Below are 22,917 nucleotides of genomic sequence, written 5' to 3'. Positions count from 1 at the left end.
TGTCACCAATCCTGTTTGTGATTTTCATGGACAGGATTTCAAGGTGCAGCCGGGGGGAGGAGAGTTTCCGGTTTGGGGACCTCAGAATCACATCCCTGCTTTTGCAGATGATGTGGTTCTGTTGGCTTCTTCAGAACGTGACCTTCAGCACGCACTGGGGCGGTTCACAGCCGAGTGTGAAGCGGTCGGGATGAGAGTCAGTACCTCCAAGTCTGAGGCCATGGTTCTCTTCCGGAAATGGTGGATTGCACCCTCTGGGTTGGGAGTGAGTCATTGCCCCAAGTTCAAGTATCTCGGGATCAGCGGAAGGAAATGGATGGATAGATGTTTTGGCAAACAATTATATCATATTGTCAATATAGTAAGATAAAAATATATTCACACTATAGTCAGTCACCAATGTCATATGGTAATTTATAAAAGTTTTCTGTCTGTGTCAGTAATGGATGTGGTGGTTTTTTATTGACATGAGAAAAAGTGTGTGCCCTCTACAATTACACACATACATTTTTTTGACTGATACTTTTGACTAAACAAATTAAAATTAGACCATCGTTTATGCAAAACGTAGTAACGTTTAATCTTTCATACCTGGCAGCTTAAAGAAGATTCTAGAACAACACTTAACGTATGGAGATAAAAAATAACAAAACAATAAAGTTTAATACATTTTAGTAAATTGTGATTTTTATATATATGTAGAATCATTTTCAGAATGTTTCGATGCTTTGTCAAAGCATTGGTTGACTCATGACATTGACTTGCAGTTAATAGATATGTTGCCAGTGAGCTGCTTTCAAAGACAGTGATTATATTTATTATGTCTTGTCTCCCTCTACCGACCAAATATAAGAACTACAGACAGCGACCTGCAGTTTCACATTGTGCCCACTAGGGGCGATGTCATGTACGCGGAAGCACAAAAAAAAAAAAAAAAAAACACACCCAGAGGAAAAGGGAGGAAGTCAGGAAGCTGCTCGCTTGTGACAGCCTTATCAAAGAAGAGCACTGTGAAAAAAGAAAAAAAAAAGAAAAAAAAGGCCAGACTTGAGCTTGAAATCTTGTCCTTTTCTGTGAGATCTGTACTGCCAGAAAGCGCTGCCGACATGTCGAAGAACACCGTGGCCGCCCGCTTCAGGCGAGTGGACGTGGACGAGTACGACGAGAACAAATTCGTGGACGAGGAGGACGGAGGAGAAAACCAGCTGGGACCCGACGAGGCAGAGGTGGACTCCCTCATTAGACAATATCCTCTTTACCTACATGATCAGCTAGCCTCTCTGTTCGCATGCACCGTCTGCTTAGGGAAAAAACAGACACAGCCGACAAAAGTCTGTGTCTTAATTGCTCCCATTTATTTCCATATTCTGTCTTCATGTGTCGCTTCTTCTTTGAATGGGCGTTTTGCAGGCAGGCCAGTCACTGTCCAGACCTGCCTGTCTGTCACATTCCGATGATTTCTGCACCAAGACGGAACAGGCTTTTTAAAAAAAAAAAAATTGTATTATGTATGTGTAATAACGACACGCTAGTATGCATTTGTGTATGTCTTACAAAGCTTTTATTTAACCGCCCGGCCTTTGAATGCTTGTGCAGCGTCTTTATGTTATTACATGTTGGCTGAGTAACAGAAGTGTTGCAGAAACTTTGACTCATGAGTTAAAAACATCAATTTTCAGTCTCGATTTGGGTGTGCTTCTCTGTTTCTGTAAAGTCTGCAGCCTGTAGGCCTTATAAGGCATGAAAGTGCAGCACTTCCTCATTGAATAAGACGGTTACCTCCCACCACATGTTACAGTTGTAGGAGAATTAAAGAAGAGGTTCCTATTTATTCAAGTCTCACAATTGGAGATACTCTAAATAGGAACATGAAAACCAAACTGACATGCCTTTATTTACATTCAAGTAAATATCGGCACAGACAGTATGGAGAGGAGGAATTATGCAGAAAGTGATGTCAGTTATAGCAATAACTCAACTTTCAATGTACATATAAACATGTGAGCATTGTTTCAGGGCAAACTTGAAAAAGAAAAAGTTGCATCCTTAACCCTCCCCGCACAGGAAACCTCATGCAGGCTTTACAAGCAGTCTTGAAGAACCCGCCAATCAACACGAAGAACCAGAATGTCAAGGTGGGTTTAGCTTTTGTCACATTCTTGTTTTTCTAATGAATCCCTTTTGTAGGCTTTTACACTGAATGATGATCCGTCCTGAACTTTTACTGAACTGCAAATTTGTTTTACTTTATTATTCATCTGTCTTATATGTCATCTATCCGTCCAAACAGCCTAAAAAGTGCTCAGTGATTCCGAGGTCTTGAACCAGGCTAGTGATTAACTCCATAGTAACACTCATCTTCCCACTCCTCTCTTTTCTTTTCTTTTCAGGATCGTGCTGAGGGTTTGGTGCTGAAGGTGCTCAGCGCCTTTAAGAGCAGTGACATTGAGAAAGGGGTGCAGTCCCTCGACAAGAACGGCGTGGACCTGCTGATGAAATACATCTACAAAGGCTTCGAGAGGCCGTCAGAAAACAGCAGCGCGGTCCTGCTGCAGTGGCATGAAAAGGTCAATATTTGCACTCCTAAAAGACAAACTTTTGATTTATTTATTAAACTGTAGTTACTAGAGGGAGAGAGGTTGACATTTTAGATGAGGTTGATGAATAAACACCTCCAGTACCCTGAGGTTGGTTTCTCTTAGAAGTAGCTTTAGCATTCATTTTACTCTAATGTGTCAAAGAAACGTGGTAACGATTTAGAAATGATGACAGAGTAATGATGGTCATTACTAATTTAACGTTTGAATGTTTCTTTAACAGCATCATGTATGGGGTCTGTAGTTTGAGGCCATGGTGGGACTGTATAGGCCAGTTTGAGATGGATTAAATGAGACCACAAGATGCCACAACTCTACATACATGATGAGCTACCAGAATTGAACAGAAACTTGGTTTCAGTACTAAGAAATAACCTGACTATATTTTTTTTGTCCTGTGGCTTCAGGCTCTGGCAGCTGGAGGAGTTGGCAGCATCGTCAGGGTACTAACAGCAAGGAAGACGGTCTAAAAGAGGAGCGGAGGATCACTGACAGACACAGGAGACTGTTCATCTAATCATAACAGATTGCATAGGGACTAAAAGGAAAAACTGATATTTAACCCAATGTGATCCTGCCGTGATCAAAATCAAATCTGGGTCACATTGGGTTTAAAAAAAAAAGTGTTTTTCTTCCTTCTTCCCATTCATGATCACAGCCGACTAAATCATGTTCCTCACAGGGTGCTACAGAGAGCGTCATATGTCTGTGTGCTGCTTCATTGATCTTATTACAGTATCCCCCCCCCTTTCTCTTCATGTTAGTCCTACACTTGGGAGCCACTGCTGTTCATAGTACTGTACCTACACACTCATGGTAACAGACCCACTGATGCCCAGGGCTGGGTGATATTCAATTTGAGAATTTGTCGTCTTTCAATGTAATTTTGATGAAATCATAGATCAGAATATAGTGTTAGACAAATATATTGTCGAAATTGATAATTATCACATACCAACTCAAAATTCTCAAAATCTGATCATTTTGCATTGAATTTCTTAATTTAATGAGAGAATACTTCCAACCTCTATAATGATAAAGGATTTTGGCCCAGCCCTCGGGCTCACTCACAGGCATGACTCTTAGCAATGCATCCTCCATTGACTTCCACACAAACACACAGAGGGTTCCAGGTTTGCTTCTCTCAGGAAAAAAAATCTCACAGTATTTGTTTTCCATCTTGTGTTATCTCATCAGTGGAGACTTCCTGATGAATAAAAAGCCTGAGTCAGTCAGTAAATCCTCTCATTGCCTCTCCCTATAACACTTAAGCAGTGGGAGGCTCTTGAAAAGCACAGTCACAGATGGAGGGTGGTGGATTTGCTCACGGGGGTTGTTGCCGTTTACCCTGGAAAGCGGGATGAGGGTGGGGGTTGGTGTCATCCATCCTCTAACGTTGCCCCAGTTAAGGATTATAACCCACGATGCATCTCCACCACAACTCTTATTAATCCCATTTTACTGTACATCCCTCCTGTGTGTGGCTGTCTCATGCATCATCTGCCACTGTGCAGGGCATTATGTGGCTTTGCTCCTGTACTTTCAGGAATGGCATGTCACCCTGAGAATCCGTTCTCAGATTTATTTGGGCATTTAACAGAAAATATTTTTTTTGCGCGATTTTCACCTGAAGGCCAAATCCCTTCGTGATTGAAATTAAAAAACATTGCTTAAAAGGTTTGACAATATCAGTGTGCTTGATTTGCAGGAGAGACTAAGATAAGATCATTGATATTTTGTCTCTCATGCAATTAAAAGAATATATTGTTTGCATGATCCCACTTTTGAGAGTTTTGAGTATTCTGTCAAGCATTTCATACTTGTCTTTTGTACATTTTGTGTCTCTTCTGGAAACATTTAGTGTTTTTTGTATTGAATTTGGGTTTAAATTCATGCTTGTTCGCTCAAACAGATCCTCCTCACATTATGTTTTCTGACAGTAGGAAGTTGTATTGTATTTCCATACATTTTATAATATGAGGAAAACTGGAAATGTCAAGTTTTATCTGCCTTATCAGGTAGATTAAGTCTGTTGCCAAATGTTTTATTTTCATGCTTCTGTTGCCCCTGTGTACTAGATGATAATATTTAAAACAGAGTGGTGGGTTTATAGCTATAAACAGTATAAATTAACATTAAAGCAAAGTGTGTAATGGTTCCAAAAAAACAAAAACGCTATTTTGAAAATATTGTTAAGACATAATGATCAGAGGAATTTAGTTCCAGCATAATGTTTTGTTCTTTTCGAATCAATCACTGAGTGGTATTTCTCAATGGATGTTGCTTTTTCTAAAACAGCTGTTTTACTCACAAGTTCAAATTTAGATTTCATGTTCGAATACTGTCATCAGTGATGATTCATTCAGACATTAGATTCCTTTTCTAATGCAGTAAATTATAGTTATACATGAAAACAAAGGAGAACGGCCTGATTTCTTCTTCTGCTTCATGTGTGTCTAGTCAGAGATGCTCTTCTAGCCGAGGGAGCGTACCAAACTGATGTACAAACTGCCTTACTCAATATTCCTTTTTTATGTTTGTTCTATTTTGACAAAAATAATAAAGGTGTGACTGCTGATCCTAACTGTCATGACTTATTTTAAACAGAATATGGTGAATACAAAAATAATCAGGGTCTATTTTGTTTAAAGCTACATTAAGAACCTTTTTCCACAGTGTAATGTTGCAGCTTAATGCTAAAAATCATCATCAAATTTGCCCCGTCTCAGTTTTCACTCAATACCAAATAATTACAAAGCAAAAAATAGGATATGAAATATTATGCATATTTGAAACAAAACTGAAATATCACATTGACATAATACACAGAGGTCTAAATTTAGGATCTCTGTACTTATCTCTGCTCAGCTTTTCTGAATGCTGCTGAAAAAAAAAAAACAGCACAATGCTTCCACCACCATGGTTCACTGTTTGGACGGTATTGCACAGTTGAGGAGTAGTGCCTGATTTCCTCCGGACATCATTCTTAGAATTAAGGCCAAACTGTTTAATCTTGGTTTCATCGGACCACATAATCTTGTTTGTCACAGTTGAGAGTCTTTTAGATGCTCTTTTGCAAACTCCAAACAGGCTCTCGTGTGTCTTTCACAGAGGAGAGACAGATCGCTGGAGGGTTGCAGTGATGTTTGTCCTTCTGGAAGTTTCTCCCATCTCCACACAGAATCTCTGGAGCTCAGCCAGAGTGACCATCAAGTTCTTGGTCACCTCTTTAACCCGGGTCCTCCTTCTCCTCTGATAGCTCAATGTGGACGGGCAGCCAGTTCTAGGAAGAGTCCAGGTTGTTCCAAACTTCTTCCATTTAATAATTACAGAGGCCGCTGTGGTCTTGACAACCTTCAATGCAGCAGAAATACTTTTTTGTATCATTCCCTAGATCTGTGTCTTGATACACTCTTGTCTCAGAGCTCTACAGCTAGCTTCTTCAACCTCATGGCTTCATTGTTGCTCTGATTTAGGCTGTCATCTGAGACCTTATATAGACAGGTGTGTGCCGTTCCAAATCATGTCCAATCAAGGTGTAGAAACACCTCAAAGATGATCAAGAGGAATGGGAAGCACCTGAGCTTAATTTCAAGAGTTGAAGTGCAAAGGGTCTAAATACTTATGTCAATGTGATATTTTGGTATTTTTGTTTTTAATAAAAGTATAAAAGTAGTAAATGTGAAGTTGAAGATATAAGTAAAAATCCTTTACCTTTACTGTAAAAAATGTTGTCCGTTCCCAAATGGCTGCTGTGCAGCTGCAGAAGTGTGATTACAACTTCTTAGATGGGTTTTAGAGTAGACTGTACTAAATATCATTGGTCATGATGAATAATTATTTAACTGAAGCAAAATGGTTATAATTCAGAACAGGGTAGTTTTAGCCCATTGTTATTTGCATTTAATTTAAAGATTTGACAGGATGTTACAGCATTTTTCTTTCTTTTTTTCATTTATCAGGAGTGAAAACATCAAGAATAATGTTTATATTATCTTCACAATTACTTTCCATACAGCTCCATATATTCAATTGGATATAAATATAAGATTGTTGTAGGGATATAAGACATAGAGATATTGAAATTCAAACTAATACAATTTAGTCCCAAAAGTTAAAAGTTTGTTTTGCAGAATAAATGTAAGGATAAAACATTTTTTTATTCTAGACACAAGGTAAATACTTGTCTGATTCTCTATTCCAGAGTATACATGTGATAAAGAATGTGATCACTGGAGATTTATACTGTAAGTAGCTTGATACATTTTTTTTACTCCCATGTATAAAATGCTTAATAAGGATCAGGGATGTTTTATGAAGTACAGCTACAGACATACATTATGCTTAATTTCTGAGTATACTCATTTATTAAATTTTATTACAAAATTGATACAATACGTACAGTACACATTATGAGAAAAAACATATGTACAAGTCATAAAAATAAAATACATCTTGGTATCAACTATTGGATGGAGCAGTACATGGCACATTGATGATGTAATCAGTATAACAATTAGATAGGGTTTATTTTTGATGCATGTGTGTGTGTGATAGGCTGCTACCTGAGGATGTACAATATGTGACAGTCAAGTTTTCTAAAGCCAAAATGAGCACCATATCTGAACAGTCACAGCTCCACTTTGATGACTGATGACACAAGGGCTAAACAAAACATGGGAACTGCCCATTTTTCTCGTTCAAGCACTTCCCAATAAATTAATAATAGGTAGATGTAAATAAGAGGCTAGCTAAGATTTCGTGAGTAGGGATGAGGACTACTTTTTGAGCCTGCGATGGACGCTTTGGCTTTTAGGAGCAAAATCTTTCTGATCTTATAAATAAATCTGAAGGGGCAGGGGGAAAATAACAAAATATTAAACATTGAAAAAGTCCTGACATATTGACGTGAGGAATCCAGGGATTAAAGCCAGTAAATAGCCGGTTTCATCCAAGCCTCCTGTTGACCTCCAGTGGCCTTTTATTGTATCCACTTTAAATCTACTTCCTTGCATCTTCATTGATGTATGCACTCACTGGCCTCTCACACTGAACACAAAGTCTTTTCAGTTTGTTTACTGATGTGGCTGCTTTTCCTAAAACCACACCCACTCACTCATAAAGGAGGCAATTCATCACCGCACCGTTGTCCCGTGTCGTTTGAAGTGCTCTCAGTAGGGGTAGGCAGAGACGGCGATATAGACGATAAAGGTTGTCTGGTACTCAATGCCTCCGTCTTCGCTGTAGGAGAGTGAACGGACCTTCATGCGGTACGTGTGGGGCTCTCGTAGCGGCCTTGTGGTGAACAGCACTCCCTTCAGGTTCTCGTCCCGCAGGGCAAAAGGTAACGTGATGTCCTCGTCCACCACTAGGAACGTGGTCCTGGGGTGCATCACTCCGTCCTGTGTGTAGGCCACCAGCCTGATGAGGTCCTGGTTGGCTGCAATGCCAAAGGGAAGAGACAGCAGCTTGTACTCCAGGGCGTAAGGGCTCAGTGCACACTCCAGGTCGTTTGGTGGGCAGTTCTTTAGGCAAAACCTAGACGTAACATAGACAGCATATTTCAGTTGAGTACAATGGGGGAAAGCAGAGAAATAACTAATAATATCAAGGATATATAGCTAGAGTCATTACTAATCCCAAAGTTCTAAGCACTATTTGTCTCAAAACCTTTCCAGATAAAACCTATCTGCATGATATCGCACCACAATGGCAATGTGAAGAAATTGTGTTTTTTGGGTGAACAGTGTATAGGTTTTAGGGGGGTTTACTGGCAGATATGGAATATAATATTCATAACTATGTTTTCATTAATGTTTAAATCCCCTGAAACTGAGAAAGTGTGTTTTTTGTTTGTCTTAGTGTTAGATAAAAAACACCAGAACATCATCAGCATACAGAGTTATTTTTGACATACCTCTCCGACCTGTAACCAAAAATATGTCACTAGAGTATGTCACTCTGATGGCCAGAATGGTAAAAATGTCTGTATTTCAAGTATGTGAAGTAAGCTTTCTGTCCCATAATGCATTGCGTCTGGGTGCATTGAGAATATTTTAAATATGTTTTCAGGCGACAAAGTAACCATTTAGATTCTCAATATGTAGTTAGTTCATCCAAACAACGCCGGTTGTTGGAAATTTGCTGCAGTGTTTTCGGAGATCTGACAGGGCTGCCTGTGGGGTGCCTTCAGACCAGCCTGGCCGTCATTCGCGTAACAAGTCTTGCTTGGGTATACTTCAATGTGAACAGACCCCTAATAAAATCATACTTACATGTTTATTAAATAAGCAGTATGCCGTACATATTGATTGAGGATGTAGTATGCAATACTTCCTTGGTAGAATTTAAAGGCATTGAAACAGTCATACAACAAATATGATGACATTACATCCTTGAAATTCAGCCTTTGAAGGATCCTTCCTTGACCTTGAGAAACATGGAGTGCCATGTTTCTGCAGTAACCCAGAAACGACAATCAGTTGCAATCTGCAACCTCACCGCTAGATGCCACTAAATCCTACACACTAGTCCTTTAAAGTTTGAAAATTAACCAAATATACAAACTGTTCCATAATTGTAAATACCCTTAATTGAACAAACGATGTGTGGCCATGTTTCATATCTTTAATGGATCAATCCTAATTGTATAACCTTATTAAGTGTATGTCTGTGAAGGTTTACCCTGAAGCTGGATCCCTCTGGTAGTTCGGTGGACAGGGTGTATCAATACATTGGTAACTTCCTCTCATGTTAAAGCACATCTGGTTCACTCCACACTGGATGTTCTGCTCCAGGCACTCGTCTACATCTGTACAAACAGCAAACAGCTTCCTCGTTACAGTACACTCTATGGCAGCATTAAATGATGGTGATGGAAGAAAACAGGGAGTAGCTGGTGGTTCTCACCTTGACAGGTCTTGCCATTGGTCATGAGGCGGTAACCACCTGGACAGAGACACCTGTGGCTCCCTGGTGTGTTCATACACTCATGCTGACAGGCATCTCTCACCTCACACTCATTGATGTCTGATGGAGTTACACACGCGCACACAAACAGCCACAGAATGATGAGAGAGAAAATCAGAGAACATAAATAACATATTAAGACACATTTTTAAAGCTTTCAGTTCCATATTCAAATTAAAACCACAGGCAGCAAAGCAAAGAGACAGTTCATCTCTGAACAACTTTTATCCTCTCCCTCATCTCAACCCTGCCTGTCCTCCATTGTTACCTAAGCAGGAGCCACCCCTGGCCTCAAACCCCTGCTGACAAGCGAGGAAGCCTTGCTGTGAGGAACGTATGGGAGTCTCTCTGCGGCTCCGTCTCCTGATACGCCCCCTTGTGGAGGCTGTGTAGGAGTGGTAGCTCTGAGAGGCCAAGTTGTGGTACAGTCGCTGGTTGGAGTTGCGCTCAGGAGAGGATTGTGATGTTCGGTAGCCAAATGAGTAACTTTCATAGCTGGGCAGACGCTCCAGACCAGCGCAGGATTTGCCATCGCCCAGCAGGTGGCGTCCCGGCGGGCAGGTGCACTTGAAGCTGCCAGGCGTGTTGATGCACTGGTGGGCACAGGGCTGTGGAAGCCGCTCACACTCATTTATGTCTGCCCTCAGCATAAAGAAAGACCAGCAGCAGGAAAAGACAGAGTGATAGTAAAAAAAGGAGAAAAAGGTGCAAAAAGAGTACAGGAGTAACAGGAAAAGTGGATATTTACAGGGATGAAAAGAACAAACGAGGTGGTGTGGGCCATGAAGAAAGAGGAGGGAGATGAGAATGAGGGGGAAAAAAGGGTATATGTCAATTACCCCACTGTACAACAATACATTTCCATGTCCCTAAGACAGAAATGTATTGAGACTATAAATACATTTGTCTAATTTGAATGAGAGACTTATCTCTTCTCATGTCAAATAAAAGTAAAGCTTTGAAGATAATAACTTCAAATTCCATTTTGAATCTAGTTAACCTTTTAGTTGAGGAAATAATATCAAATATAATTCACATTTGATATCAGGTACAAAATCCAATTCATGCCAGATGAATATTTCACAAAGACAGACATCAGCGTACAATGTTAATGATGTCACAAGGGGAACAGTGAATGTATGCCATTACAAAGCAGATCCAAACATAAAGGTTAAAAAGTAAACACATAAACAGTTTAAAAGTAAGGATTGGAAGAGAGTGAAACAAGAAGAGTGACGGACAGAACTGTGAGGTCATGTGCTGGTCTTTTTTTATGGTTGATGTGTCGCAGAATGACTCATTTATTTTCAGTTCCCTTCCTCTGCAGTCCTTTCTCACCCTTTCTCTTACTCCTATTTGACAGTGTAGGTAAGTAGACGTAGCACCAATGTAGAGCTTTTGGGGACCTGATACCATGTATTAAAGCTTTGCAGGGTCTTTGAAGTTAAGAGTTAGTCAGCAGTTTTAACTAAAGCATTTTAAAGATGTAAGCAAACACTGGCAGGATATAAGCTATATTGCAGATGTCAGCGGAGTTATTTTAGATTTTCAACAGGAGTGAGTCATTGAGACAAAGAGAGAAGTATGCTGGCAGAAGCTGGTAGAAGCTGGTAGAAGCTGATTGGAAATGCATTGCACAGATTGTTTTACACGTTTTCATTGCTTAACATGCTGTATGCTTTGGCAGATACCCTCTGCTAGAATTACACAAAAGAAAATGTAAGTATCACCTGCCTGAATACTGAATATTATGCTTATGAGAGACATAAAAGGATGCACGTACCGAGACAGGGCCGTCCCACTCCCTGAGATCTGTAGCCACGTGGACAGGTGCAGTGGTAGCTGCCTCTGGTATTCTCACAGATCTGATTGTAGCGGCACTGATGAGTGCCATCTCTGCACTCATCAATGTCTACAGCACAAAGGATACAGAATTAAATCTTGTTGCAGAACTAAAATCTTTCCCAGTCTGTACTTTTTTCAAATATTGTACGTCAGCCAATGCTCTCTGGCTTAACAATGAACAGTGAATGATGTGAATACTCACCTACACATGTCCCATTGGCACCTTTAGTCATACCATTGGGGCAAAGGTCAATACAGGTGTAACCACCTCGTGTGTTTTTACACTGCTGATCTGATCGACAAACCCTCTGTCTGCACTCGTTTATATCTGGGGTGATCAGAGAGAGAAGTATAGAAGTGTATTGTTTCATAGGAAGAAATTATATAAAAAAGAAATAAAAAGGTAACCATTTATTATAAATAATAAAGATAAAGCACTATATGGAGGGATGAGGCTGTCTTACCTATACAGCGTCGGTTCCTGAGCTGAAAGCCTGGCTCGCAGGCGCATCGGTAGCTGCCAATTGTGTTCAGACAGTGTTGATTGCACGGATTGGACTCCTGGCACTCATTGACATCTAAGAAACAGAGAGAACAGTTATGAATGTTTCACATCAGCAACACTCACGACAAATGCTCAGTTGATCAATAAAGCTTGTGGATGTACCCGTGCAGCTGAGACCATCGGCTGTTCTCCTGAAGCCGCGCCCACAGCGCATGACGCATCGGTAAGAGCCAATAGTGTTCTCACAGTCCTGTCCATCATGGCACACGTTACCGTCCAGTGAACACTCATCAATATCTACAAGAATGAAGAGCATTCAATTATCTAACCAATGACCTGGGTGTGTGATAGTATTGCTGAGAGCACTGATTTAGAAGTGAGATGTTTACCCTGACAGGTCCTGCCGTCAGCTGAGATAGTGAGGCCTCGGGGACAAGAGCAGTAGTAGGTTCCCACGGCGTTGTGGCAGGCGTGGGAACAGGGGTTCCCTACCTCACACTCATTCTCATCTGTGGCACATAAATGATACATAAACAACAATATGGCAACAATTAGATAAGATTCAAGCATACAATGAGAAAGTGCTGCTAAGTATGTTTGGAAAAGCTGTTGAATGATTTAAAGGCACTTTCAAATCCACTATGTCTTCAAAAGCACAATTTTAATAAACTTTTCACTTATATTCACATATTACTATTATTATCTAGCAAAAGACAACAATGTTGGTCAGCTGATTCTCTCTGAGATTTTGGTTTGAGCAGGCTATGTGTGTAGAGCAAAAGAGACAGAACGCATTGGCCGCAATACAATCTCTGAACCCACCAACTATCGACCGACAATGATTTAGATTTTTATCGGTTTAAAATCATCTCAAGTCGAAAACAACTGTAAACAATGAACAATGAACCATGGCTACAATGGAACCTCAGAAATATATCCCCTTGCCCCTAGAGGCTTATCCGTCATCAGACCAATAGCCAGAGATTGGGAACAGCATAATATGCATTGATAAACATTACCTGCACAGTAGGGCCCAGCAGACACCAAAGTAAATCCCTGAGGACACTGGTTGCTGCGATCTCCTGGAATAATAAACATTTCATCATTCAATTTAAATTACCAGCTCGAATAAAGAAATGCAGGGAAAAAAGCAAGTACAGATTTAAAAGGCTGACTAGAGTAAATATACAGAGGAAAAATATATATGGTTATATATATGGTTATGGTTGAATCTATCCTGACCCACAGTCAATTCATAATTCAGTAATTTTAACAGACAGTGTTCTCACCCTTGGCGATACTAGCTTGGATGCTATACTCCAACACCTCCTCCAGGGGGTGGTACTGAGCACTGATGGCTTTGGCATGCAGCGTCTCTACCAGGTAGGGCATCTTGCCCTTGGAGAGGTCGTAGGAGATGGTGTGGTTCCAGGAGTAGGGCACACTCTCCCTGTCGATGCTGAACATACGGGTGGACAGAGCGTACAGCTGGCCTGGGCCTGTCTGGATGTAGTCCTCTGTGTAGTCCTGAGTCAAACAAAGTGAAGATGTGAGGCAGCTTTAAAGTAGTTTGACATGTTATAGCTAAGCTCCACACAATATAGCATCTGCAGTGATATAATGGATATGCCATTTGAAGTAAAATGGATAAAATAGGGTTTAAAATATAGCATTTGTTAGGCTCATAATGTTTGTTTTTTACTACTTTTGCCCAGACTTGATACAAGTTGCATTTTATTAATGAGTAATAAATATACCTATCAATAGGCCACAAAGTCTAATCACCTGCATAGCATATTTATTTACCTTGATGCTGATGTCAGCATGTGAGGGCAGCTGCAGGATTTGTCCGTTCACTACAATGTCCAGCAACATCGCTCCATCTGAGTCCAGGCCTCTTGCAATGTGAGTCATCCTCAGGATCTCACCTACCAAGATTACACCACAGACGTTTGTAAGGATCCGTTTCACCCTACTAGCATTATTCACATCCAGAATCATCAGTCAACCTTTTCACAATTTCATCAACCATGTCACATTATAGAGACAAAACAGACACACCAAGGTCTTTCAATTCTTACCTGTGGCAAACTCCACTTGTGTCTCTCTCCTGAAGATGCTTCCTGTTAGCGTGAAGCCATTGACAGCCTCTCCTACTTCCTGTGCACTGCTCCAGTAGACAGGATTCAGGATTGAGATGAGCTTTCTCATTGCAGGACCTTGAAATTAAGGGCAGAGATTTCTTGAGAACAACTTAGATGCTCTAGTTGCATTGAGGCAGGCATTATTTAGTGCATTTAAAAGTAGAAGACTAGAATGTATAGAACTGTTGGAAAACTAACCTAATGTCCTTGGTACATTAGTTATAGTGGCCTTGATGATTCGGCCACCAGACTTGCTGTCTGTGATGGTGGCATTGAGGATGGCGATGCCAAACTCAATATTGTTGATGTTCCCGATGATGCTTCCTCGTGCCTTCTGTGCTCCACCTGACAAAAAAAGAGAAGGTATTCAAGAACATTTTCAGTGCAACACTCAACTATGAACATCTACAATATGTATTTACAGAAATGCCTCACCTGGGCAGGCGTCACTGTTACACCTGGACAGCTGAGAGGAGTCTCCTGGACACGGCCGACCACTGTTGCTAGGAGACGGACTATTACAAAGACGGACACGTGTCCTCTCTCCGCCGCCACAGGAAGCGGAGCATTCTTCCCACTGCTGCCATGAACCCCAGTTACCATCAACTGCAATAATACACCCACAAAACACATAATAAGTACACACATTGACACACAAATCACTTAAAAACAAGTTAAGCAGTTCTTGATTGCCTCACAATTGTACTTTTTTCTCCCCAACAAGGTCTTAAACATGCTGACTCACCAGGGCAGTTGGCTGAGCTGCATCTCTGTATCTGTGTATCTGCACCTGCACATGCTCTCCCACCATTGGCAGGTCTGGGGTTGTCACATGTCCTATAGCGCCTCGTCTGACCCCCATTACAGGTCTTGCTGCAGCTGCCCCAGCTACTCCATGGACCCCAGTTACCGCTGACTGACAGTAAGAAATTCAAATGTCAAAGATAGAAAAGGAATAAAGATAAGCCAAAAGACCAGGTACGTTACTGGAAAGAAACACAAAATCAAGATACAAGACAGACATTTATATGTGGAGAATATATGTTTTTTTTTTACTGTAAAGTAAAAGTTACTACTTAGATTTTACAAATACAGAAAGAGCAAATAAAAGTTTATATGACTCACTGGGGCATTGGTCGGTATTACAGAAGTCAATGTGCACATCGTTGCCTTCACACTGTCTGCCACCATGCTGAGGTTTGGGGCTGGCACAGAGACGTGTCCTCTGTCTTGTCCCACCTCCACATGAAACACTGCAGGCTCCCCAGCTCACCCAGGACGACCACTTTCCATCCACTGGACAGCACAAGAAAAGAAGGAGGAGGAAGAAGCTTGAGCATCTCTCTGTTATACAGATTTAACACGATCCAGTGGAGAACACACATATGGATATGGACTAAAATCTCTCTCAATTTAATTTTATCATTAAGTACAATCCCTGAGCCCTCACCAGGACAAGGTCTCTCCTTGCACACTTGTGTTTGGGTGTCAGTGCCCTCACACTGCGGCCCATCAAATGCTGGAGGAGGGCTGTTGCACAGTCGGATTCTGGACTGCATACCCTTACCACAGGTCTCAGTGCATGGGTTCCATGGTAGCCAAGAGCCCCAGTTACCCGCCACTGCAGGAGTATTAACAGAAAGTCAATATATACAGTCCTTGAGTCATATATTTATACCCAGTGATGGAAAGTAAGTACATTTACTCAAGTACTGTACTTAAGAGCAATTTTGAGGTGGTTGTACTTGACTTGTATTTCCATTTGATGACACTTTATACTTCTACTCTATTACATTTCTTAGAGAAGTATTGTACTTTTTACCAATTGTTCTGCCCAATAAGTACATTTTGTGAATTATATTCATGTACTTTTACATAAACAAGGACTATTTTTACACTGTGGTATTGCTACATTTACCCCATTATGATGTAAATAGTCCTTCCACACTGTTAGGGCCTGAAATCCAGCATAAAGGAAGCTTGTTTATTAAAACCTTGTGAAAAGCAAGGCAAATAATAAAACCTGACATAAAGCCTGTTCATTTTAAATGTGTGATTTATTAGGCAGTCACACAATTGAGATAAAAAGCATTGAAACATCATCATCCTCAGACAAGAACTGACTTAAGTACTTAGAAGTTGAGAAATGTGTGCTTTCTAACCCTGAGATTATAAACAAGCATTCCTGCCAGCTGTACCTCCTCATACCAACTATTCATACATATTCTGCTTAAGTTACAGGAAACATATATGGTCACTTACCAGGACAAGGTCTGACACTGCACATGATGACCTCCACTGCCTTTCCCTCACAAGGCTTGCCTCTGTGCTGTGCTGGAGGGTTACTGCAGGTCCGAACCCTCGTTCTGTTGCCCTGACCACAGGTACGAGAACACTCCTCCCAGAGGGACCACTCAGACCAGTTACCATCCACTGTAGATGGACAGAGGTAAAGACTTTGTTACCACATGGGCCATTTGCACAGTCTCCTGTACAAGTACTGAAGTTTAATCCTCTGATTTATCAAAGCACTCTCACATGGACAGGGCTTTCCCTGACAACTACGGGTTTCTGTGCCCAATCCTGCACATTGACGCCCCCCATTGGCAGGTAGAGGGTTGTTACACTGTCTCGGCCTTTTTTGGGACCCGACACCACAGGACACACTGCAAGGACCCCACTCTGACCACTCTGAGTATCTGCCATGGACTGGAAAACAAATGACTGCATGTTAACACAACTTGTCTTTAGCCATTTAGTGAGTTTGGATGATTGTTTATTGTTCTTTTAAAATGGACGTTGGCAAAACGACAACAATCCCCACCATGTCCTGCTCACCTCGCACAGTAAGAGTGACCCTGACCAGCACTGATCCCAGCAGGTTTCTGGCCACACATTCATAGTCAGCTGTGTCCTCCTTCTGGGCACTGCTGATCCTGAGGGAACCGTTGGACAAAGTGGAGAAGCGGTCGTTGCCCAGCAGGGGTCGCCCCTGGCGGGACCACTCTATCATGGGGGTAGGCTCTCCCTCCGCCTGACAGTTGAGCACAACTGTGGTGCCAGCATCCACCACTGTCTCCATTGGCTCCACTATGAATGTCGGCGCACCTGGAAGAGGACAGATCTATGTAATCTAACCTTTTAAGGGGAATTCCACTGATTTCACACATTTAAATTAGTTTGGGAGCACTAATAACAGTTTTTAAGTTGCAATACTTAATGACTGGAGTATTCTTTTAGGTTTGAACAATTTTTGCATTTCATGTTGTCCCAAATGCAAGGCTTTACCCTAAATAGGACACAGAGAAGATGGACACTTACTCTGCAAGGTAAGTGTAACACTCCTTTCCACCACTCCGGCATCATTTATTGCCACACACATATAGCTGCCTGCATCTTCACTCTGTAATAAATGTAATGAAAACACAATTCATTATCATAATCACAAATACTTTTTAAAAAAATGATATATACTAAAAGCTTGTCTGAAAAGCTGCACATTGTGAAAAAGACTTTCTACTCAAAAGATATTTGTTGTAAATTGTGCTCACATGAAATGTCAGACCACTGAGCCAACAGAGCACTTTATATTTTATAAACTTAATTTGCAGACTATTACTCATAAGAGATCTCAGTCTCATGTGTTTTCCTACCACAGTGCCATAAATGGCCAGAGAGCCGTTGTCCAGCTGACGAATGCGGTTGCTGATCTGGATGTTTATTCCACTTTTGCTCCACTGTATGATGGGCAGGGGGTCTCCCCGAACCTCACAGTTCAGGATGGCATTACCACCCAGAGGTTCAATACGGTTGGAGTGAAAGTCACCATCAATGATAGGAGGCTCTGGAGACAGACAGAAGTTGACATCATGGAAAGATCACTTGATTAGGATTGAGTTGTTAGTTACATGGTAGCACTTTACTTTAAATCCCTCTACTTAGCATGTGAAAGCAGCATACTTCTAATACAATATAATGTAGTTGGTTGCAGCTATAGGGACAATATGTGTCAACAATGTCTCCAATAAAAAGATATTTAACATTATTACAGCTGTAATTTACTATATTGTCATGCATTATTTGTTAATAAACCAGCCTCCACTTATGTGTGCCTACTAGAGGGGTTATAGTTGTTAACAAACACATTGATTAAAATGTATATTTGTGGTTTTACCTTTGACATAGACAAGGCCCAGTGACTTGATAGTTCCTACACTGTTTTCTGCCACGCAGCTGTAGGTGCCAGAGTCCTCTTTGCTCACTCGCTCTATCACTAGCTCACTGTGGCCGTTCATGTGGTTGTAGAACACTAAAACATTAACAAAAGGCAGCAAAAGACAATAAGAAAAAGTCAGTTATAGGTCTTTATTCTAGTATATAACATAAAGTACAGCTACATAAAAATAGCGTAGCTCTGATGGATTTTTTCAACATTTTCCTAATCAGTGGGATCTTGCTATTTACCTGGGACGATGTTGTTGTTGAAGGCCCACGTGATTCTGGGTGGGGGGATGCCACTGACTCCACAAGCCAGCAGGAGGCGCTCTCCCTTGTTAAGGGCCACATCTACGAGCATCTCAGTGAAGACAGGGTGAGTATGTACAGAGAGGGTCGTTGTCCGACTGTCCTGTCCAACTGCATTTGTGGCAACACAGGTATAACTGCCTGCATCGTCAGGCTGGTACGGAGGGAGGGGAGATGAGGAGAGCATGCAGAAAAATATCTTTAATGGCATCTTTCTGATTCAAGGCAAACCACCTAAGCACAATTTAATACGAGCTACTTTCACTTCCCAGCAATCTATACAGACATAAACAAGCATTTATAGATAATTAGTTATTTTTCTCTAGTTTTTCTTACCTGAGCGATGTCTATTTCCAGCTCTCCCGAGGGCAGGATTTTGTACTCCCCTCTGCTTTCACTGAGAGGATTACCATCCTTCTCCCAGGACAGGCTGGGCTGAGGAACCCCCTCTGCCACACACACCAGCTGAGCCTGACTGTTTTCCACCACTGCTACCTGCTGCTTTCCATCTCGAATGGAAGGTGGGACTGCAAAGAAGTCATTATCACATTAATTTTAAAAACAGTCAAGTGAAGGATTTATAAAATATGCAAACCCAGAAAGAGAAGTCCCAATTTCCCTCTACATTACATTTTATATTTTGAGGCAAATAGGCTGGATTACTTTATGGCACAAGGGAAAATGCAGTATACAAAAAAATGAATTGAAATGCTGTTGTTTAGTGATGTAGTTTAAAATACTGCATTTACTGAAACTTACTCTGTACAGTGAGGCTCATCTCATGGCTGACTGTGCCCGCTGCATTGGCAGCAGTGCAAGTGTATCGTCCAGTATCACCGGGCCGGATGAGGGCGATCTGCAGGGATCCTGAGCTGAGCACTCGCTGGCGCACAGATTCACTCATTCGCTGCCCGTCTTTATGCCATGTGACAGAGGGGGGAGGGGAGCCGTCAGCTTGGCATTGTAGCGTCACAGAGGAGTCCACAGGTGCCAGATACTTTTGAGTCACTGAGCTGATCACTGGAGGGACTGTAGGACACAGCAATTGGAAAAGACACATGAAGTAAAAAATATTATTTTTAATTATTGACATCATTAGCAAATAAACAGAAATGCAATTAGGCTGTTGAATATGAATTTATATGACTGAAGGGAATGCAGGTTGGAATTAAAGATTCATAACTAATACCTACAGTATAAATGGAATATGATTAAAACAGTCAGCTCTGCAAAAAATGTGTGTAATAAGTTTGAAGTTGCAGCTCAAAATTCTACTTTTTTAAAACCAGAAGTAGTATTTAATGCACCGCTATTATCTCAGAACACTCATGATTGTAAGGTGTTCTTCTTACATGCCTGTACACATCTGCTGAATATGACCTAATACGTCTGTTAGTCAGGTTCCTTTACTTCAGTGATCCCCCTACCTTGTACTCTGAGTTTGGTCTTGCCCAGCGCAGTCCCTGCAGGGTTTTGAGCCACACATATATATGTCCCAGAGTCCGACACAGAGGCCTTATTAATCTGTAGACCTCCATTAGGCAGCACTGTGAAACTTCCACCTGTTATGAAGCAACAGACATGATGTTATGACTGATATCTTATGATGACTGACACACACACACACACACACACACACACACACACACACACACACACACACACACACACACACACACACACACACACACACACACACACACACACACAGACATGATTAATTACCTGTGGTGGGTATATTGATGCCCTCTTTCTGCCAGGAGATTGTGGGCCTGGGCAAGCCTGTGGCCCTGCAGGGCAGAGTGATGGGGTTATTCAGGATAACATCCAGGGTGGAGGGATGAGACAGGATCTGTGGGAGTTCTGAGGAGAGGGATGGGAAAAGAGTGATGCTCAGAAAGATCTCAAGAAAAAAAGAATTAAGTGGTAAAGTAAAATCTCGTAAGAGTAATATAGCAGTTAAAGCCTCATATAAAATAATGTTTGTTTTTTATGTTTCACTAATGAAATCACCATCAATATAAATTTTATTGGAATCCAAAACTATAATATTAATTCAATTTCAATTTCAAAACCATGAATATTTTTGGCTTGTCTCTGCACAGCCTCCCAACAGCAGTGTGTTTCTTGATATATTGTTCTTCAGGATGTTCTTACCCTGCACTGTGAGCTGCACATGGCGCTGGGTGGAGCCTGCAGCGTTCTTGGCCGTGCAGGAGTAGCGTCCTGCATGACTGAGCTCAGCTGAGGGGATTTCTACTGGACCTGAGCACATTTCATAACACACCAAATCAACAAAATTGACGAAGCTAATAAAGTAACCTGACACAGTTATCATCTGGTATAACCTCTATTTGTGTATTAGATGACTCACAGGGGTAGCCTTTCTTTGAATATAGCAAGACTAGCTGAAGAATTACCTGAATACAACAACAATACTAATTCTCATATAAGAGTCTGTCATTAACGTATTTTGCTAGCAATACATTTTTTTGGGTGGCAGTTTGTAAAGTTGCACCAAATAAAAGTTGCGTACTAGTAACATTAATTCTGACCTGTGGGCAGGATGCTGTAGCCCTGTCCCTCTTTAGTAAGCTTCATGCCATCTTTAGTCCAATGGATTGTAGGTACTGGGACGCCAGATGCAGTGCAGGCGATGACCACTGGGGACAGTCTGGTTACAACAAGCTCTGTGGGTTCATCTGCTATTGATGGAGGAACTAGAGGGACATAAATTAAAACATGTAACAAAAAATGTCTGATCTTGAAATTAAATGTTCAAAATATTTACAACAGAAATATATGATATAATATCAATGAACATACTGTAATAATAATGATCAATTTCTCAACAAACTGTTACTCACCGTGGACAGTGAGGTTGATGGATCTGAAATCTTGCCCTGCCTCATTAGAGGCCACACATTCATACACTGCTGTGTCCTCCACTGTTGGTGCGATAACTACCAGCGAGCCTGATGATAGTAATCTGGAAATATAAAAAAGTTAGGATCTAAGAGAAGCTTCACTGTGATGTCTGCGCTATAAAAAGATGGCAAAATTAATGATATTTATACATATATTTTAAATAGTGAATCTTACAATGAAACGCTAATGCAATGAAGCTATTAATGTCGTCTAAATTGAGGAATGATAAAATGTTCCAGTTTTGTATTTGTCAGTCTTAACTCTTGAATCAGAAAACCTGGACCAACCTGTACATATTCTGGTTCTGGTCAGTATTGATGGCCCGCCCGTTTTTCATCCAGCTGACGGTGGGTTTTGGTATGCCGGTGGCCTCGCAGGACAGCGTGGTCTGAACGTTGACTGTAACCGTCACATTGGTGCGGCTGTCAGCGATGGAAGGAGAGACTGAAAGATAAAAACAGACGACCATAAGATTACTGTGTGACTGTCTTTGTGGGTGATCGAGACAGTTTGAAAGTATTCATGCGTTTTGTTTTTGCATGCACATATTTACCACCCACCATATACTTGCAGATCCACTCTCTTGCGTTGTGTTCCAGCTGGGTTTGTTGCCATACACAGGTAGCGTCCAGTGTCGGTCACCTGAGCAGAGTGGATGTGTAATGACCCATCCTCTGCAAATGTGTACCTGCGCACATTTGTACAGACTGGATAAGGCACAGCACAGAGGAAATGCAAATGACTGAGTTGTGCTCAAATATCCCAATAATAAACAGCTTTTCAGATTTTGGATCTTAGAAACCATTAATACATAATATTCATAAAAAACTGCACATTCAATTGTTGTATGATGACAATATTACTAATTTGAGATAGAATCAGCAAAAAGTCCTCATTGTTGCATGACATGTGGATTTACCTGGGGTTGTTTCCCGCCAATATGGCACCATGTTTCCTCCATGTGACACGAGGCGGAGGCACTCCACTTACGATACACTCAAGCACTACTGGCTTGTTTATGTGCACTGACACTGTCTGGGAGCCTTCCTTGATAGTTGGGGCCACTGAGGAAACAGGTGACAGATACATATTTGTTTATTCATTTATACCTGGACATTGAGTTTTGCTCTATAATTACAGAAGGAATTGTAAAGAGACAAATTCTCCTTTTCAGCTCTATAAGAAAGGATATACATTATCTCTACATACATTAAGTGTGGATAAAAGATGGAATTGTACCATTGACAGTCAGGTTATACTGTAGCGTGGTCTTGCCAGCAATGTTGCTGGCCACACAGGTATACTGAGCTCTATCGCTGAGCTCGGCCATGTTGATCTGTAAGTAGCGGCCACCAGACAGAATACGCACACGGGCAGAGGCCTACACAAAGACAGTAATTTGTGA

The 22,917-nt window shown here is 41.2% G+C and overlaps 2 protein-coding genes across 2 annotated transcripts in view; one reads left to right on the top strand and one right to left on the bottom strand.

The window, feature by feature from the left end:
* Positions 1–944: 944 nt before the first annotated feature.
* Positions 945–5,175, top strand: arpc5b (actin related protein 2/3 complex, subunit 5B). Its single transcript, XM_054602478.1, has 4 exons — positions 945–1,247; positions 2,064–2,135; positions 2,391–2,567; positions 3,005–5,175. The coding sequence occupies exons 1-4, from the start codon at positions 1,107–1,109 to the stop codon at positions 3,065–3,067; spliced, it is 453 nt and encodes a 150-aa protein (XP_054458453.1). The 5' UTR covers positions 945–1,106; the 3' UTR covers positions 3,068–5,175.
* Positions 5,176–6,897: 1,722 nt separating this feature from the next.
* Positions 6,898–22,917, bottom strand: part of hmcn1 (hemicentin 1) — a 79,111-nt gene continuing 63,091 nt past the window's right edge. Inside the window, exons 72-107 of the mRNA XM_054602116.1 lie at positions 22,752–22,893; positions 22,432–22,576; positions 22,073–22,200; positions 21,800–21,956; positions 21,452–21,573; positions 21,140–21,304; positions 20,742–20,849; positions 20,310–20,447; positions 20,012–20,146; positions 19,344–19,613; positions 18,921–19,111; positions 18,525–18,738; positions 18,235–18,369; positions 17,714–17,904; positions 17,382–17,463; positions 16,899–17,168; positions 16,599–16,769; positions 16,323–16,493; positions 15,511–15,681; positions 15,186–15,356; positions 14,806–14,976; positions 14,496–14,666; positions 14,259–14,405; positions 13,998–14,135; positions 13,723–13,844; positions 13,206–13,443; positions 12,936–12,998; positions 12,306–12,425; positions 12,079–12,213; positions 11,876–11,989; positions 11,614–11,739; positions 11,350–11,478; positions 9,835–10,203; positions 9,507–9,626; positions 9,282–9,408; positions 6,898–8,135 (exon numbers count right to left, since the gene is read on the bottom strand). Coding sequence (XP_054458091.1) covers positions 7,769–8,135; positions 9,282–9,408; positions 9,507–9,626; positions 9,835–10,203; positions 11,350–11,478; positions 11,614–11,739; positions 11,876–11,989; positions 12,079–12,213; positions 12,306–12,425; positions 12,936–12,998; positions 13,206–13,443; positions 13,723–13,844; positions 13,998–14,135; positions 14,259–14,405; positions 14,496–14,666; positions 14,806–14,976; positions 15,186–15,356; positions 15,511–15,681; positions 16,323–16,493; positions 16,599–16,769; positions 16,899–17,168; positions 17,382–17,463; positions 17,714–17,904; positions 18,235–18,369; positions 18,525–18,738; positions 18,921–19,111; positions 19,344–19,613; positions 20,012–20,146; positions 20,310–20,447; positions 20,742–20,849; positions 21,140–21,304; positions 21,452–21,573; positions 21,800–21,956; positions 22,073–22,200; positions 22,432–22,576; positions 22,752–22,893 — 5,934 coding nt within the window. The 3' untranslated portion in view covers positions 6,898–7,768. The remainder of the gene's footprint in view (positions 8,136–9,281; positions 9,409–9,506; positions 9,627–9,834; positions 10,204–11,349; positions 11,479–11,613; positions 11,740–11,875; positions 11,990–12,078; positions 12,214–12,305; positions 12,426–12,935; positions 12,999–13,205; positions 13,444–13,722; positions 13,845–13,997; positions 14,136–14,258; positions 14,406–14,495; positions 14,667–14,805; positions 14,977–15,185; positions 15,357–15,510; positions 15,682–16,322; positions 16,494–16,598; positions 16,770–16,898; positions 17,169–17,381; positions 17,464–17,713; positions 17,905–18,234; positions 18,370–18,524; positions 18,739–18,920; positions 19,112–19,343; positions 19,614–20,011; positions 20,147–20,309; positions 20,448–20,741; positions 20,850–21,139; positions 21,305–21,451; positions 21,574–21,799; positions 21,957–22,072; positions 22,201–22,431; positions 22,577–22,751; positions 22,894–22,917) is intronic.

Source organism: Anoplopoma fimbria, chromosome 8 (assembly GCF_027596085.1).
Source record: "Anoplopoma fimbria isolate UVic2021 breed Golden Eagle Sablefish chromosome 8, Afim_UVic_2022, whole genome shotgun sequence".
Classification (NCBI taxonomy): domain Eukaryota; kingdom Metazoa; phylum Chordata; class Actinopteri; order Perciformes; family Anoplopomatidae; genus Anoplopoma; species Anoplopoma fimbria.
This window is presented reverse-complemented; position numbering and strand designations above follow the sequence as displayed.

Excerpts from the sequence above, each read along its gene's own strand:
- arpc5b (XM_054602478.1), top strand. The coding sequence starts at position 1,107 with ATGTCGAAGAACACCGTGGCCGCCCGCTTCAGGCGAGTGGACGTGGAC. Across the intron at positions 1,248-2,063 it reads TGGACTCCCTCATTAGACAA|GGAAACCTCATGCAGGCTTT; the intron begins TATCCTCTTTAC and ends CCTCCCCGCACA. Across the intron at positions 2,136-2,390 it reads CGAAGAACCAGAATGTCAAG|GATCGTGCTGAGGGTTTGGT; the intron begins GTGGGTTTAGCT and ends TTTTCTTTTCAG.